This window comes from Halyomorpha halys, unplaced genomic scaffold (assembly GCF_000696795.3).
Source record: "Halyomorpha halys isolate HHAL.00 unplaced genomic scaffold, Hhal_1.1 Scaffold126.1, whole genome shotgun sequence".
Lineage (NCBI taxonomy): Eukaryota > Metazoa > Arthropoda > Insecta > Hemiptera > Pentatomidae > Halyomorpha > Halyomorpha halys.
In genome coordinates this window covers 2,182,303-2,201,356 of record NW_027112074.1, presented here as the reverse complement: position 1 = coordinate 2,201,356, position 19,054 = coordinate 2,182,303, and the positions used below count along the sequence as shown (strand labels likewise).

Below are 19,054 nucleotides of genomic sequence, written 5' to 3'. Positions count from 1 at the left end.
ATATTGTTTGTTTGTTTATTGTTGCTTAAAGGCGTAAAACCCTCTGGTAATCAACGCCTATTGCATGCTATTATGATGAAGCTATAAACATAACACATGCACGCACGCACACTCGCACAAACTCCCCCAATGTGTGATCAGACCATTAATAATAGTCACAGCAGTAGATCAGTTTGTCAAAAAACAAACAAATAAATACATTCTACAATACATAGAACAAGACTAACACATAGATTCAAAGGAAAATATAATAAAAAGCCGGTTACAAGAAACACTTGTGAATAAATAAGTTTAAAAAAAAAATAATAATAGTACTAATAAAATAAAACAATTTAATGAATAAATAAGTTAAAACACACAAATCGACAGGTCCACAAATTAAAATAAATAAATAAAACAATTAACTTTAAATAATCTTTAAATAAAAGAGTTATTTCAACTTATTTGTTTTATATTTTGACCGCACCCCCAACCATTTTCTCCTCATATAATAAATATAGTAATTTATATCAAACATTCAATTAATCTGCATCTCTAAATTTAGGAATTGTAAAGCATTACTCAGTCTGTTAGTTTAAATATAAATTATAATTAACAATTTGTTGTTCAGGTGTGCATCCACACCCGCCAATGTTAGTTTTATCATGCCCAACGAACGCAGTCGAGATTATATATATAGCTACAATAATGGTAAAAAAACATTAGATAATTGTATTAATATTTATGAAACGAATTTCTTACATATATCAAAATAAAACAAAATATAACCTTTTTTTTACTTCCCTACTACCAGGATTATTAAATGCTTTCTAATTATAATCATAAAAAGTGCTTTCTTTTTGTTAGTCATCAGCAATAAAACCTTGAAAGAAACATCCAATAGGATCAAAAATATTTTTTTTTTTTTTTTTTTTTTATAAATTCTATAGTATTGCTGATATAATTTTGGACATTGAGAGAGGAAGTAAATGTTTATTTAAGGTGCTGGCAAAGCTTGCCAAAGAGAGAGAGGCGCTTGTCCTATCTTCGTTCTCAAATATCCCACTCTATAGATTATTTATTTACTAACTAAGTTTACTTGTTAATATCCTTTCAAGGTTTTGCTCTAGTGAACCGTATAGAGAACAACCAGTAAATGGAACAATGATCACAAGAATTTTCTTTAAGAGAGATTATTCAAACGTTAGGTAGTAAAATATTTTAAATTTGTATTAACTTTAATTCATTTTAATTAATGAAAGCATGGAATTCGTATAGGTAATTGATGCCCTCAGAATCGAAAAATTGTTACTTGTATTTTACGTTTTAGGAATCAATGAACAGATTTGTTTCCAAGTAGTCAAATGTTCGTGGCTCAACAATCGAATTTTCTATCTAGTTGGTCCCTCATCAATTTTATAGGTAATGTATCTTAGTTGATTTGTTACCATTATTAGCTAAGATAAACTGCATTCGACTTGTCAGTAATTTCTAGTAATGAGCATTTGTAATCGACCGAGCAAAAATTGTATATCTTTTCCTCAATATTTGGGTTTTGGACTTTAAGAAACCTTGTATCCAAAAATCGATTAAAAAACTTAATCGTAATAATTTTTCATTTTTTCACAATAATATTTCTGTATGGATCAGGAATTATTTATATTGTTCGTTGTTTGCTGATGTTATAAATAATGAATTTAAATAATAAACGACACCTAAAAATTTTCAGCAGTTATAGATTTGTTATTTTTGGATTTAGAGAATTTCAATCCACCGCAAATTACCTAAGCATTACATGACTTTCTCTTTTGTTAACTTATTATGTGGTGTTATTTAAAAGTGTCAAGAATTTGCAATGACATAACAGAAACATTCTAAACAGCTCTCTTGTTTCATTTATTAAGTAGTATTATCAAAAGTGACTTTATATAAAATTTATATTCTTTAATTTATTTTCTCCATTATTTAAATTATTTATTATTTAAGTGGTTAGTACAAAAATAAAAAAAAAAAATGTTTACTATCCCATTTCCTTTTTTTTTTTTTTAAAGTCACTTTTGAAGTTAACTGAAATGGTTTCATATAAGTCTATAAAAGTTATTTTAAATAGTATAAAGCTACGAGAACACGAGTATATAAAATTATAGAAGGTATATTACACTTAATGTACAAAATAAATGGTGAATAAATTAAATTCTATATAAGCCTATACAAGTTCCGATTTTTTTTCCTATTATGTTTTTAATTTTTTTAAAAAATAAAAAAAAACACATATTTCTCTTAAATTTGTATGTAATTATTGCAACACTATATTTGCTTTTTAAATATATTTTAGATTAGATGTATTTATTGGCTTACATTACGACGTTGCAGTGGAGTCTGGTCCAATTGGTATTAGCAAATTATTGTATCAATATTAAAATACAGTATTTCGATTATAATTACACAAAGGTGTGAACTGAAACTAAATACTTCAATAGGTCCATAAACACATACATAAGTATACAATATAATACCTTCTTCAGTTAATGTCATATATAGTTAAAATTTATAGTATTGTACAAATAATAATAATCAATAAATTCTATACTTTTCAACAATAATTATGAATAAATGAATATATCTGTAAAAAAAATTAGTTTTTACATGCATTGAAACCTATATAATAATTTTTGGAATTTAAAAAATGTTTAGCAATAATATTTAGTTATATTCTTAATTGTTATGAGATCAAATGTTTGTATTATTCGTGAAGTCGAAAAATAAATATATAAAAAAAATCTTACGAAAGTAAAATATGTTGTTTAACTTATCATGCGTTTTAGCCAATTTATTATTTTTTATTACTTTTGAGAATATAAATATATTGCTCTTTCGATTAAGTCTTTCTTCCTCCATTCTTCTTATAATAACAAATTTTGCGGGTTTGTCCAGAAAGGTCCTACATGGCCTAGGTATTTGGAATATACAGTCTACCGTCATAAAAAATAATTGACCAGTAAAAAAAAATTCATTTTCCATTAAAATAAGTTGTAGATACCTAGATGTGGTATGCACACTACGATATGTAAGGGGATATAATGAAGGATGTTTACTTTTTTGTTTTGTTTTACTATTAGGTTGCAAGGCTGGTTTGTTTAGATTGCAATCTTGTGTCTACACCGTAGTAATGTCGACCGTAGTAAAGCAATCATTACTTGCTTATTACTGGTAGTGACCCTTTTAGATTAATGTTAAATTTAAATAAAAGATACATTTCCGCACAGTGGGATCAAACCTGAAATAAGTCTTCAAAATCTTTTTTCCATTTTTTTTTTTTTTTTTTAAAGTTTTTTGTAGACAAATGACAGTATAAATACATATAATTTCTAGGTATATTGTCTTAAAATGTTTTTACCCATACATTTATCCCCAAAATCGTTATTCCAGATATAAACTTAAACAATTTAAAATTATGAAGATGGTCCGGGGTGCGGTCTCAAAGTTTCTTTGTTTCTTCTGACCACACCCTTGACCATCTTCTTTATAATTTTAAATATACGGTCAATTATTTATATAACTATAAATAGTAAACAATTTAAGATGGTTAATTATTTCAAACAAACGAAATAATAGGTAAAATTCAGCAATTATTCCCTGGTTAACTGGTGAAGTTAAGTTCTATAGATATTAAAAACCATATAAATATACATCGATTTATCGAGTTTAAATCAAAATTTGAGAATTCGATTCGATAATGATGTACTACACAGGAAGTTGATTTTATCTAAAACTCTGCTGTCATATCCAAGATATATTTCCGCTTTAAATATGTAATTTCAGTTTTTTACTATTTTTCGCTTTTGAGCTGGGCTGTTCACTTATGTGTAGAAGGAATGCTTCGGGCTTGAGGGACCTCAAAAGGATTTTCCCGTCGAAAACTTGGTTCAGACATTTTTCACGATCGCAATATTTTCTCTTAAAATTTATTTACAACATAATTTAATTAATGCATATACAATAACTGTGGGAATTGATAATAAATCATACTAAAATATATTTTCTTTTTTAATTCTAAATACCGTATGATTGATCTAAATTTAATCGTACTGGCATGTTTTTTTACATTAGTGATTAAGTATACTTATTTTTTTCACTTTAATTTAATTCGAAACTTCAGCATAAAATAAATAAATATGGTTTTGTTTATTTATGTTGTTCTTTGCTGACCGCACCCCCCAACAAACTTCTCCAATAATTTAATTTATGACTTTTAGACGGTCTACAGCCTGTAAGGCTTATTTTTTTTATTTTAAAAGAGGTAAGTTTGAACTCTTTTAAAATAAAAAAAATTAAGTCATTAAGAATGAGATGGTAGAGCAATTAATAATTTTACCCACATAACTGCCAATTTCGATTATAATGAATCATTTTTGTTTGTACGGTCCGTCTTGAAGCCAGAAAATTTATTAACAAAATTAAATAAGCAAGAAAAAATAAATAAATAAATAAAAAGAGATTTCCCTTATATTCCTTGTCTTTATTTGACTCTGAAGATGAAAATATGTTGTTGTGGTATATGAAAGCAATAGAACCTGTAATATTTTTTTTTTAGAGTATTGTTTGTTTTTGCATGTAAAACTTTAATGTTTGGCAAAAAGATATATAGAAACTTAGGAATCTCTAAAAATGGACCATTATTTACAAATAAGCTGACAGTACTGTTTGAAAATGTATTGATTCCTACGGAAACAATTACCGATATTGCATCTGTTGATTTGTTAACTGCCATACTCATTCTATTTTATATTTAATTTATAATATATTACAAATACTATTGTATTTACTATTATATTATGCTAGAATAAGTGTACTTTTTTCGGTATCAACATTCGATGACATTCAATACATCAATCACAACTGAAATATATTTTACATGAAACTATTTTATATTTTATTATTTATATATTTTATATGTTTTTAAACTAATAACACTTAAAATAAAAATAGAATAAAAATCATTGGTTTGATAATATTTTTTTATATCGAGATTTATATTGCCTATTTTGTCTACATCGATGATGAGACCAAATTAAATTACTGATGAACCCATTACATTTTTACTCAAAACTCGCATACAAATGTATTTAAAACTAAGATTTCTTCCATAAAAAAAAAAAAAACATTTATACACACTCTCACATACTAAAGTTCTTCTCAATTTGATGTACCGAATTATTTTCATTATAAATATTTTCCATGCTAATGGTTTGGTATCATTAGGTGAAGACGAGGAAATTATAAAATTAAATACATAAGCTCTAGTTAGGATTTAGGTCACGAAATAAGTATTTAGGTTCTACGATAGCTAGAAAAAGCGAAATTGATGAAAAATCTTTCAATTAAAATTTCTTTCTCGCGCCTTCTTTCCAATAACTTAAAAAATACAGTTTATAATACTGTTATCCATCTCACTGTTCTTTATGGATGCGCAACGCGGCTTCTTGCAACAAAGGAAAGAACAGCATCTTAAGGTTTTTGAAAATAAAGTATTACGTAAAATATTTGTATCTGAAATGGATTAGTTAACTGCATAATTTTGAAGGCTACACAACGCTGAATTGTGGGAACTGCACCAGGTGATTATAATCCAGGTTATAACATTCCGTCGAGTAAGAGGGGCGTGTAAGGTTGGACTTAGCAAGAAAAGGGTCCCAAAAAAATTAATAAACACTGAACATAGTACCAGTAAACGTCCGAGTGGTTGAGCGAAAAGTATTTGGGAAGATTCCCTAAAAATGGATTTAGTTTTGGATTGGGAGGGGGAACAACTGAGCATTAATTATTATTATAAATATTTTCAAACATATCAATAAATTGCACTCAGAATGTTCTTAATTATATCTATTATTCATGGTCGTCTTTAGTCTCGTGTGGGCGGCGGGGACTTTAGGGCTCTCTATATTTGAGAATTTAATTTACAGAAAACTTTGGACTGTCAACTTCCTACTACTTCAAAGTTTATTATTTTTAGTGCATCAGTTTCTATCAACATTAGTGATAAGCTGATCAATTTTCTTGAAGGGATTGTACTTCTCACTTTGTTCTTGATTCGTTTTAAATTATTGATCGCAACAGTTAAGGTTAACTTAAGAATGGTGGGACAATAGGACCGATCCCAGTTGGCTCTTGGGGTGAATTTGGCACTGCTATCTAAATTTTTAATAGTTATACTTCGATTATTGAAGATTTGAATTAATAATAATAATTTCAGAGAACTCTAAGGGTTCAGCGTTGGGTGACTTCTACTAACCACATCAAACAAATTTCAAGAAATTTTATCCCTTCGTTTTCGTCTAGGTGTGACTTATATAGGTATTTAGTTTTACAACATTAATTTTCATGTATTTATTAGAAAAATATACACCCAAAATATATATAATATATAATAATATCTAGCTATATAGATATATAACAGATACTACTTACGACGCCCTTCCACGAACAGAGCTCGCTAGCCCTGACCTGGTCGGTCCAAGCGATGAGGTCGGGCCGCTGCATGGCCACAGACTGAGCTAGCAGAGGTGCACACTAGCGCACTCTAGTAGACACTCTAAGTATCCATTATCTGCACTGATAACGATCAGCTGATGTAGGGGATGCCCTCTTGTTTACAATCAACCAATCCAGTTAATTGGACTATCGATTTTCTTCCTTTTTTAGCCAGAATATAAATTTAGCTAGTTTTTTTTTTCTTCTAAAAATTTGGACCGACTGGCCAATTAAAATGGAATAAACTTTTTCTTTTTTTTAAAGAGTTGACTAGTTTTTTGTACCTCATGAAATACTTAAATATAATTTTAAAAAATAATCAAAAGTTAAAATTATTATGCAATAATTTGTCTTACAAGAGCCTTCGATTTGTTAAAAAAAAAAAAAAAGTAACAACTTCATCTCCGTTCAACCAAATTCCACAAAACGAAGGAATAGTTGAGTAGTTAAATTACACCGGCACAAATCGGACTTATGTGGAATGAATTAGAACTGGAGATATAAAACAAAACACTTTTCTCTATTTGAAAGTACCATTTCGCCCTTATCAGAGCATAATGTTTAAACGGTGTTGATATGTTTCAGAAGAGCAGAAATTCAGCTTCCCCACATTTGTAGTAATGTATGGTTTAGAAAAAATACCGAGGAGTTATGAATGTTTTAGACATCGGGAATTAAGTTAAAAAAATTCTAATTTTTAATACTTAAAATCGTACTTAAGAGTTTTAAAGGTTCTTTAACCATGTTCTGTATGGGTTATTCATAACATCTCTACTAATTCTTAACATTTTTAGGTGTTTTGGGCAATTTACGCCTTCAGAAGGGATCGGAAAAATCACCGATTTACAATAGGTTTTTTAAAAAATATTTTATTCGTGTATATTATTGATATTAACTGTATTAAAAATATAAACAATAATTAAATGTGATGTAATTGTTACAGATGTTATACGATGACATGATACAGACTTGTCAAGAACTCCAGATAATGTTTCTAGTGCAGAAGATCTCGAGGCTATCTTCTTTTTAGAGGCCTAGGAGGATTATCAGATAATGAAGCAGAAGCCAAGTTAGAAACAAGTGGGTTTGGATGGAGAGTTTATCATGGAAGGATTGGTATCTGGTTCTAGAAAAATCTACAAGATATGAAACATTGGGGTCCTAACGGATCACTTGATTTGAGACAAAGTAACGAAAGTGACGGATTTTAGAATGTAAGTATTGAATACGAGAGGAGTTGGATAGTTCAGTCTGTACTAGTTAGTACTGTCATAGTACTGCCAGTAGCTGATCGTATTGACTGACAAAAGCTTTTGGAGGAGGTCCAGTCTCGGTGACGGGGTGTAGCGCCATCTATGTATGTATGATGAAGGATTGGAGGGTTTAGGATAGAATAGAAGGGTCATTATTCACTGATACTTGGCTAACGTGGTGAGGACAGTGTTAGTTGTAGGATAGGTTGGGATGTCAGCTGTATAAACTGCATAAAGGATAAGACCAAGGATGCTACCCTGAGGTACATAAAATGGGTTTTATCTGAATTCTGTTTTACAAATATCCCTTTTCATTGAAAATTCCTGAATAATGGTTAAAGGCCACGACACATAGGTGGACAAGGCAAGAGATGGCAGCACTTCGATTTGGCCGCATTTTCTTAGGAAAAATCGCATTTCCTTAGGAAAAAAACGCATTTTCATTGAAAAATTAATGGAATTTTCATTAATTAATAAAATTCATAATTTTTTATTATGGTGGAAAATAGTTTTGAATTTTTTTTTCACGTCCAATTATGAAATCTTTAGTTTTAAAAATTTTAGTATCAAATTAATATTTTTGAATTGAGAATATAATAATTTCAAAATTTTATGTAATGTATATTATCAATTTACTTATGGAATAATAACAAAATTTGAAACGGTGTAACTTACTTTTTGCCGTAACTCTCAAGTGGGACGGTGGCAACATTACTTTCCGATCGAACCTTTAGATAGATGCGTTGGATTCAAGATTTTTTTCTGAACTAAATTTTTTTTAAAAATTCAAAATTAAAGATATTATATTTAAAATTTTAATGAAAAACAAAATAAAACTCCGTTTTCCGTATTTTCCGTCTTTCACTTTCATAATAAAAAAATCTTTATCAAAAAGATCCATATTTTGGATTTAAAATCTCTTTTTTTAACAATAACAATCTCTTGTCTTAAAAACACACCAATGTGTCATCCCCTTTAGCCTTCAATGCCAGATTTCACTACCAAAGGATACTTGATATTATAGCTAAGACTAGCGTGTTTCGTATAAAAACAAATTATAAATTCTAAAGAAAAATGGAGTTGTCAATTTGTGTAATCAATATAATGATGGTAAGAGAAGACATTTTATGAAATCCGAGGACACAATGTAGTTGTTAAGATATTGTGATAATATTTTTGTTAACTGCTTGAAAAAAAAATTATCTACACAGAATCGAAAATTTTCAGTTGCATTGTACATCAGGGAATAAATTTGGTCTTATATCAATCTGTCGGCCTATAGTCAAATTTGACTAATCGATCAAATCGTTAATCAAATTTTGATGAAATTTTCAGGTTCAGGGATTGTGGGAGTTATCAGCTTGTTGGTCCTTTTCGAATATATCAGATTGTGTTCACTACTTTTTCCTACGCATGCGTAAACGTATTTTTCTTGACAGCTATATTTCGGAAAGCCTCGTCCGTTTTGTCTGAATTTGGAGAGAAGTTGGAGAGTAGTGTGAAAATCTGTAATTACCTACTTCTTTTCCAGTTTGTACCCAAAGGTATTTCTGTTTTTTTTTTTATCTAATATTTATAATTTAATATTCCATACTCGTACAAAAAATTCAATTATTTACTTATAACCAAACTGGTAAGGTCAGCATTCCCAAGTACAGATACACATCTACAATACAGATATACATATTACTCCTATATCTATGTATTCAATAACTCATTTCGTCAGGGGGTGCGGAAAAAAAAAGTTCTCAAAAATATTATTAATGAAGTGAAGGCTTCACCAAGGCAAAAAAAAGGATACTAAACATTTAAATGATGTAAACATAAATGAGCAGGGTAAATGAAAAATTAAACAAGAATAATAAAAGGTTTTAGACAATTAATGAAAACGGAAATAACTATTGATAAAAAAATAAATATAAAATGCAGTACACACAAAAGATAGAAAAAGGGGAATAAAATATCCTTCTTTAATTTTTTCGTTTCACTGTACATCTTTTTCATTTTTTATTTATCCTGTTCATTTTTGTTTACATAATTTAAGCCTTTTTTTTTTTTTAGCTCTGACGAAGCCCTGCAACGTGGGACGAAACTTTGGCTCATAATAAATAGTTTCTCTACTATTTGAGTTTTTATTTGACCGTACCAGAACCATCTTCCTTTTAATATCACACACGGTCAGTCAGCGATCTTCCAATAATTAAATATTTTCTTAATTAAATATTAATACTTTGGCACCACGTCAAGATATCAATGAATTTTCCAACAGAAAAAAGGAAGAGGCTGAAAACGATGACCGTGTTTCCTGTGGCCTTGGTCTACTCCACATTGCTTCCTACATTGAAACAAAACAACGTAGATAACACAAAAGATCAACATAGAATATGAAGAACCAACAAAACAAAATTTAAAATTATTGTAAAATTTTAAGTTAGTGCATTTAACACATAAATGATAACTATTCTAGGTTTTTTTTATGATCCCGTTTCTGGTCGTTTCGGACATGGGGGAAGGGAGAGTAAGGGGTTATCTAAAGGTTACTATATTCTAACCATTGTAGGTGGTCACGTTTTTATCTCGTGGTGTCGCCCCAGTATTATTCGAACCAGCGTCGCTGCAGTAACGAGCCAGTTAAAGTTAGTGCTTTAACCCACTCGGCTACAAGTGTCCCTAACTATAATACCTACAGTCGCTTTATTTTCACCTAACGAACAATTTTTAAATGTCCCACTCTGAAGTGGGATGAATTTTGGCCTCTTTAAAAAGTAAACCTGCCTGCACGGACATTTATAAAATTTTGTAAATTAAGAAAATCATATTATCCGTATATTATTTAAACATGGGAGCATAAGAGTTTAAGTTATTATTATTTAAATTGAGAAAACTTGAATCCACAGCACCGTTATCACATATAAAGATAGTTTTTACATTATCAGAAGAAATTCTCAGCGACTTAATTTAAAACGTTCGGTTTGAGGTTGCGAACAGTAAAGTTTGCGACCCTTTCCCTGACACTGGTATTTTTCTTTTTCCTACTGTTAACTTCTGTTTCACCCTGTATCTACAAACTTTTATTGTTTGATTGTTTTATCTCAAACTCTTTCTCAATCAAGAAAAAATATTTATTAAGTAAAAAAAAAAAAAGAAACCTAACTCATATTCGAAGAATTTTCCAAAAAAAATAATTCTTTAAACTTTCATTTCACTGTTATATGCCTTCAGTGGTTCTTTTCTTCGATGATGACAGCTATAAACTTCACCAGCTATTGATTCCCACGTAACTATAATTAAGTTTAGGTAGTGTTGCTAAGTCTCCATATTACCCATAAAACTTTACTCCACTTTTAAAAAAAAATTAAATACTTATTAATCCAAACATTGTTTGCTGAACGAAATGAGGTATATATTTCAAACTTTTCTAACTTTTTTTAGGTGGATCAAATTTGCAAAACTTCAAAATCTGGGGCAATGTATCCCAACTTTACGGGAACGGTCGACATTACTGAAATATTTAAAATGGTAGTGTTCTATAACAACTGATTTGTGTAAAACTTTTCGTTGAAGAGTTAAAAGTTAAACTTTAATGAGTTACACGAGGTATGCCACGTTTGAGATAAAACTTTCCCTCCCTGCTTCCGCTAGGGCTGAGATAGATGAGAGAAAGTGCCATATCCTCTAATCTCCTGTCCTCACTCCCATGCTGAGGATGACAAGATGTCCAGAAGAGAGATATCCTTTGAAGTCGCCCACTATGTTCGAACAAGTAATCAATTCGCCATTTTCTCATTACCCGAATCGGATCGGTTCGTCCCGCCTCATTATCCTCCTGGGAATCGAATCCACGCTTATTTCCTCTGCTATGGATTCACGGGTCAATTGCCAACGGTCACACCTTTCGCTTCAAAAGATAACTTCATGTCCGTTTGCCATGCTCAGTGGGACTCATTCCTTCTTCCTTATTTATGTCAAAAAGTGTAGGTTAAAATCTTGTGTTTAAGAGTTCTATCAATGGGTAAATTTTCCACATGTCTGTTTCATGCCATTGTATAACTAACATCAAATTCACTTGTTGCATAATGTTCGGATTACAGTACGGCAATATGAAAGTACATTAACTATTTTCATTTATTTAATTTTTAAAATATGCTATCGCAGAAGAAGGGAAAAAAACATATTTTCTTTACAATCGGTGTAAAAGATAAAAGGGAAAATATATTCCTTACGATTTTGATTGGAAGGATTGAATTTTTTTTTTCCTATTTCCTATAACTCCCATACCGCCAATACTATGACTCCATGGCCAAATACTGTAGTCTGTTGATCGGTGTTGGTGCGTGTACATTTCGGTATACTAATGTGCCCACTTTTGTAAGAATTAGCTATATATATAGATTTATGTAATTAGTTACATAGGCATTGGGGCAACGTTGTTCAACTATGCTTAAAAATAATAAATAAATATAACATAATAAGGTAAATGTTTGATGTACCATTTATTTTACGAGTTGTTCATTTTACACCGTGACAGTTGTTACTGTAAATTGTATTTCATATTCATTTTATTGGGAGCGCAGTGGCACCTTGGTACGGCACGATGCTACTAACTCCAAGGACCCGGGTTCGAACCAGCTGGGCAGAAAATTATTTTATGTTACATTGTAGCCGTGCGTCAACCCTGTGGGATCTGAAGCCTGTCTGTGGGGTCCGCCCAGCCTCATTAATTGGGTAAAAATCAGTAGGTCGAGCATGATTTTCAAATGTCTCAGTTTTCAATTCCAATCTCATTTTTTCAATTATTCAGTATTATATTAGAGATATATTATTATTTTATAAATTTCTGTAAAGCCAATTTCCAATAATGGTAAAGCACTAAAGCCCATTTTAAATGTCTGTTGCATCATTATAATGGGATTTTGTACCGGAATAAACAAAGTTTATTATTGACACAGCATCCAAGGGAACACGAAAATTTCGTAATATTTGTTTTTTCTTAAACAATACGTCCACATTGTTCCTGATATATAGATTTCTCAAAATAAATTAACTACCTGCTAATCTTTCAGTAGCTTTTTAAGAAATGTTGCTTTTTAAAAAGGTATATTTCGAAAACTATTTAACGTAAATAATTCTATTAGGGCTCATATTTTAGCAAATTTACTCTTCTTTAAATGACGTTCTCTTAGGATTTCTTGTGTTGTTCCTACTTTTTAAGATATAAAGCTCCGAATGAAAATTTTTTTTTGTATTGCTTTGAAACAGTCGCCATTTTTTATTCCACCTACCTATACTTGGCAGACTCATCAATTTTGACTATTAATTATATATAGTTTTCATTAAAGTAATCAAAAATTGGGGTGAGATAACTGCCTTTTTTCTCCTCTTGAGCTCTTATACTAGATGGTAAATGGAAGTTATCTGATGCACGCAATGCACCACTTTTTTTTTTAGTGCTTATTTGGGAAGAAAATTTCTCTCTCCCTCTGCGAATCTTCCAAAGGCTCACATACTGAACTCATTATGAGAATGTGATCTGAAATAAGCTCCACCATTTCAAATTACCGCTCCTAGATGAAGTTCAGTATACACTAAAAGTAATTAGATAAATGTCTTAGCCATCTTGTGGAATGTTTCTTTCGCTACGTTTCTACTGACCTTCATTGGCCTTCTGATGGTCCAGAGGTAGGAACTTTCGCTGCTGAATTGATGGTTCGGTGTTATTAACTGTTCAACAGATTTCACTCTACCTTCAGCCAGGAATCCGGTTTGATTGCCAATCACAGGCCATGGAGAATTATAAAAAGATTTGGTATTAAATAGTCCATAGCCGTTTACATCCTTAATCCTCATATTCTTGTAAATTACTATCAAAATAACACTTTCATATTTGGTGAAAAATACTTAAGTTATTTATCTTTGTATTATATATTTACCTCTGTTATGCCTTTAGAAACAGTTGGTCTAGTAAGTAAGATAAATGGTAAAATATCAGAAATAAGAAAAATAAATAAAAAGAAGAAAATAAAGAATTAAAGAATCTTTTAGTACAAGATATAATAAAAAAAATACTAACTACAATACAAGCAACAACAAACAAATAAATAAAATGATAGTATTTAAAATATACTAATTAAAAACAAAATTTATTAGTAGAAATTAACAAACACTGAAAATAAAAATAAACTGTAAATAAATTAAAGATAAGCAACATGTTTTGTAATAAAAAAAATTACAAAACAACTAAACATTTCTTGATGGGCCAAAAGCAAATGAAACATTTTGAAAAATACTTTCGAATTAATTACTAAGGAATTAAATAACAAAAACATTAGCTTACAAATGAATGCTGTGAGTCAATGAAACTGTTAGTTGAACATTTTACATACAGGAGATTAATAAAAAATATGAAAACACATAATTGGATTATCGATCTGATTCAGAAATATCTGATTGAGATAAACGAACAGACCAACACTATTTCTTATGGTATTTGTGGCAGATGATTATTTATTTGGTTACTATAGTCGTGAGTCAAGCCTGTGGGTTGCGAGCTCTCCAGCATTCATAAAAGGGGTAACCTTGATTGAGAATAAATCTGGCTGTGGAGTGTCATCATGAACAAAGTACCTCCTTGTACAACCGCTGTTTAAGAAACTATACTTCCTTACAAATAACTGCAACCCTTCGGTTACCGATTTTAATTTTCAATTATGTTATTAGTTATATTTTTATATTCTACATTGCTTGTTGGATTACTTATAGCCCGGGCCGGGTACAAAGTAATACAGCGGGCCTCCCTTAACAGAATATTTCATGTATTTTATTTTTGTCATTAATATTCCATTTATTAATAGGTTTGACATTAATTAAAAATAAATAAATATTAATATGAAAATGGCTACACAGTCAGAGATGATAAAAAGTATATGATATAGATTTTTGCATTTACGCCATCCCACATCCCCTCTTCACAAGAACGTACTCACGTACAAGGCAGTAACAGTAGGAAAATAAAACGTTATGTAAACTTACTTCTGTGGGTCATCAACTCAGTGTGCATAAGTAAACAGGACATAGGTTCCTGCAATGTCATCACAGAATAGTAAATGCCATGGCCACATTCTTTTTATAAACCTGTTTTGTCGTAATCATTCGGTAGATTGATCGTTTTCCAACACGATAAGTATCTATAATTAAAATCCCCCTCAAAAAAAAAAGTTATAAGTAAGTTGCTTGTGTCTTAATAGCAGTTATAGGAACCTAGTTCTTAAAAAGACAAGGTTAAAATTTCGTCGTTCGCTATTGGTATCTGGGTAAAAATTTAAGCCTTCAAAATGCAATTTATTGACCACCATCTTGAACTTTAAAAAAAAAAAATCATTAAAAATTCATGTGTTGCATCAAGTCTCAGAAAATTCTACACTGAAAAATATTGTGAATTTCTTTTGGAAAATATCTCTGGAACTATCTGACTTAAGGATGTCTATTAGCACTTAAATTGAAGCTAGGGAAAAGTAATTTATTTAAAGTAGTTTTCGATAATTATCTTCATCCATTCAGTTTCCGTGGTATTTGCCAAAATGAATTCACAAAATATTGATTTCTTGTTATTTGTAAAAAAATATATTGGTTTGAAGTAACTAAATATCGGGAACTATGGTTTAAAGATATGGTCCTTTAAAGATATTGAGAACTGATAGAAAAATTTAGGTTTTCCATTTTTTTCTGCCTCCTTTTTTGTTTTTAATCCCTATTTTTAAAACCATTGACACGTTGTTTTTGAAAGCGAAGTTTTCTGTAAATTGATACTACACAAGATTATTTTTATGATTAAAAAAAGTGACAAAAAAATTAAGATGTTGCCAAATGAAACGCTTTTTGCACGCTTAAATTTTTCTAGACTTTTCAAAAGGTGTTAAAAAGTTATAGGTAATAAACGAAAAAATTCAAAACCCATCTTTGTGGGAATTAATCCCATCAAATGCTTATTTTCCTAAATTTTTGCTATTAGTTAAGTAAATATTTATCTTAATCAGAAGATGCAAATCTCAATGGGCATTGCATTGTTAGTTTTCGTATGAAAATTTTAGGTGAATATTTTGTTTAGTAATAGAGGAGGCACCTTAAATTTTTGAGTAACTGCATTTTTTTTTATCATTCCAGGACTACCTGGGAATCATCCACCTTCGCATGCATGGTTACAGACGAGGATGGTGAAGTCTGAGGGGGGGGGGCATGCATATATGGTACAGTTTGTTTATTTATTTATTGTTTTTATATATCTTTATAATTTTATATTTATTACTTTTTTAGTATCAATATATTTATATCTATTTTTTTTATATCTATTATTTTTTATTTATTAAGCTTTTTTTCATAATTATCACTATTATATTTATTACGTTTATTTTCGTGTATTATTTTTTTTGTTTTCATGTATATTGAAATATAATATGTATAATATAATCGTACAACGAAGTTAGTTTTTTATGTATATATTTTTGCTATATTTAAATTGTTTACTATCTATTATGCTGTTGATTATGATTCTGATTATGTCTGATGAAAAAAAAGTTTTATGTTCAGGTAAGGGTGAAAATTGTAAATTGAAAATAATGGATAATATATACATATATAAAATGAATGATAAAAAACTAAGAAAAAAAATGAAATTTTGTAAGGAAAAAAAAGTTGAAAAAAAAAAATTTATCAAAACCATTTAATTCAAATTTTTGTATTATGAATATTTATATATAATTTTTAATGAAGAGTTTTCACTGTTTTAATTTTGTATGTAAGTTTTAGGCGAGACTTTTGTCTAGGTAAAGAGGAGTCACCTTAAATTTTTGAAAAACTACATTATTTTAATCATTACTTGTAGCCAAAGAAAAAAAAAACAGATGAGTTAATTTCATTACGTTTATTTCAATCAATTTATTCAACAAAGTAAATGAAAATACCTCCATAATTTAGTTGATAGCTAAGAAGAATCGTTTTCAGCGGTTAAGCCTTTCTGAGTTTCATATTTTGAGGCTATATTCAGCAGAACTTTTAAAAAATGAAAAAAAAAAAAAAAAGGCGCATGTAGGCGAAAAATAATTCATCTTCCACCAATTGGAGTGCAGAGTAAGAGACGGGTCTAAATAAGACTTGATGTGACAATAGTGCCATCAAACAAAATCTGGCGACCAATCTGGAAATGGCACAATTTTCCAGAGTGTTCTCATCCATCTTGGAATTATACCTTCTCTCCTGTTTAACAAGTCTGTTGAAAGCTTTATCGCAGAAGAAATATGTTTGGACTGAGTAATTCTTCTATATTTCAAAACAGTTATTTCATTTTTTTGCAGTATTACTATACTGCTCCATTATTATTGTACATTTTTCATGTATAGGTAAAGGAAAGGAAAATCTGGCTATTCTCATAACAACCATAGAAAACAATAATTATCAAATTCTTTCTTATGCAATATTTATCCATTGTGTATTACTATTAACAATTAGAGATGGTTAAAGACCATTCATACCATTTCAATGAGAACAAAATCTAATTGGAATTAAAGCTCATTCGATTGTCCATTATTATAGTGAAAAATCCAGAAAAAATCGCTGTAAGATCCCAAGCCGCCTAAAATATGTAATTTTAGGCGTTTTCATCTTTTCGTTTTATAAAATAAGAAAAAAATTGATAAACATACATTGAGTATTTTTCTTATCGTGGTGCCTGCGAAGTTTATGATATTTTCCTTTCCTTAGTTATTTATTACCCTTTTCACTACAACATTTTATTTGTATTAATTCTACATTAATAAAATATTCCTTCGGACCTTTAGCTCAAGAATATTCCGTCAGATATATACTTTTAGAGTTTGTGACCGTGTTTGTTTGAGAAAATGCTCAGAAAAATTGTTACAAATACAGATGGAAATTTGAGTGGATTATATCTTTGTGGGTACTATTCAGATTTATATGAGATTTTTTCTTTATAAAAAATTTAATTATTTTTCAAATTGTTGCACTCACTCACAGTTAAAAAGCTTTAAGGAGAAGATTTAAGTTTTATCAAATAGCTATTTTGGCGCTAAAGTATGTACAAAAATATTTATTTTGGCCATTATACTGATATTATTGCATGTAAGGTACTGAAGAAATCCGAAACCTTACGAAAAAAAAATAAAAATGAGTTATGTTATATTGATAAGCTAGGTTCGAAGTTTTTTTTCCCTAGCTGAATATATTGTATAGTAAATATTGTAAATAGGGATTGTGTTTAAGATGTTATTTTACTCAACCTTTAATTTTATTGTCTCTAGTGGAGAAGAAGCATATATTGCACATCTTATTTCAATATTGTTTTATATTCCTATATAATTTTATATTTATTACTGTTTTCCCGTCCTTTTAATACTTATATTTATTACTTCTATATAATTTATTACTTTCATATTATTTATACTTATTGATCCTCTTGCTTATTATTTGCATCTTTTAGAAGCATATTTTTCTTCTAAAGATATTCTTATTTTTATATTTATCACTTTCAGAATAATTTATTATTTTTTTTATTTGCACCTATAATTGTACGTTGCAACCAGCAAATGAGATGTTCTATCCAGACATGGGATGATTTGGCATGAGGGAGATAGCACCCAGTGGTGCATCCTCCGTACCTTTAGTCTCAGTCGGAAATTTAGCGTTTTACGTTTTGTCTTGGCGTGTGGGCCCCATGCCAACTTTCTGTTATAGGTAAGTCCTAAATAAGTTACAGTGTTTGTTTGTGGTATAGGGTGATTGTCAATGTAAACTGAAGGGCATGTTGTGTCGTAGAGTAAATGTGACATGTTGTGACTTGTCGTGATTGATCTTAATTTTCTCTTGTGTGCACTATGTCTGTATATTGTTTAGACTATGTTGTAGTGTTAGTTTTGTCTCTAAAGGATCTGAGTTTCTCGAAATGATAGCAGTGTCGTCTGCATACTTCGCAGTTAGTATGTTGTCGTTTGTGAATATGAGGTACATAGGTGGAGCAAGGATAGAACCTTGAGGGAAACCTGCAAATATTGGTTTCATTGATGAGTTCACTGAGCTTTGTTGGACGGAAAAGAAACGGTCATGAAGAAATGATTGCAAAAGTAAGTAGATGCTTGGGAGAATTGGCTTGAGTTTAAAAAGAAACCCTTGGTGCCATACCCTATCAAACGCCTGAGTTACATACAAAAATGCTCCAGAAGCGTATTGTTTTAGTTCAAAAGCTGAGGAAATGAAGTCCGTGACCCTGTGTAGTTGTGCTGTGG

At 29.9% G+C, this 19,054-nt stretch overlaps 1 protein-coding gene and 1 long non-coding RNA gene across 9 annotated transcripts in view; one reads left to right on the top strand and one right to left on the bottom strand.

The window, feature by feature from the left end:
* Nucleotides 1–15,993, top strand: part of LOC136796398 (uncharacterized) — a 228,557-nt gene extending 212,564 nt beyond the window's left edge. Inside the window, exon 3 of the long non-coding RNA XR_010844109.1 lies at nt 15,924–15,993. This is a non-coding gene — a long non-coding RNA (uncharacterized lncRNA). The remainder of the gene's footprint in view (nt 1–15,923) is intronic.
* Sep4 (septin 4) overlaps nt 1–19,054 on the bottom strand; it is a 98,313-nt gene that overhangs the window by 24,740 nt on the left and 54,519 nt on the right. Inside the window, exon 1 of one of the 8 annotated variants that reach the window (XM_014416492.2) lies at nt 6,448–6,581. The exons of the other annotated variants lie outside the window; for them this stretch is intronic. Within the exon in view, the coding sequence (XP_014271978.1) occupies nt 6,448–6,519 (72 nt within the window). The 5' untranslated portion in view covers nt 6,520–6,581. Of the gene's footprint in view, nt 1–6,447; nt 6,582–19,054 lie in introns of those variants that run through there. 8 annotated transcript variants of the gene reach the window in all.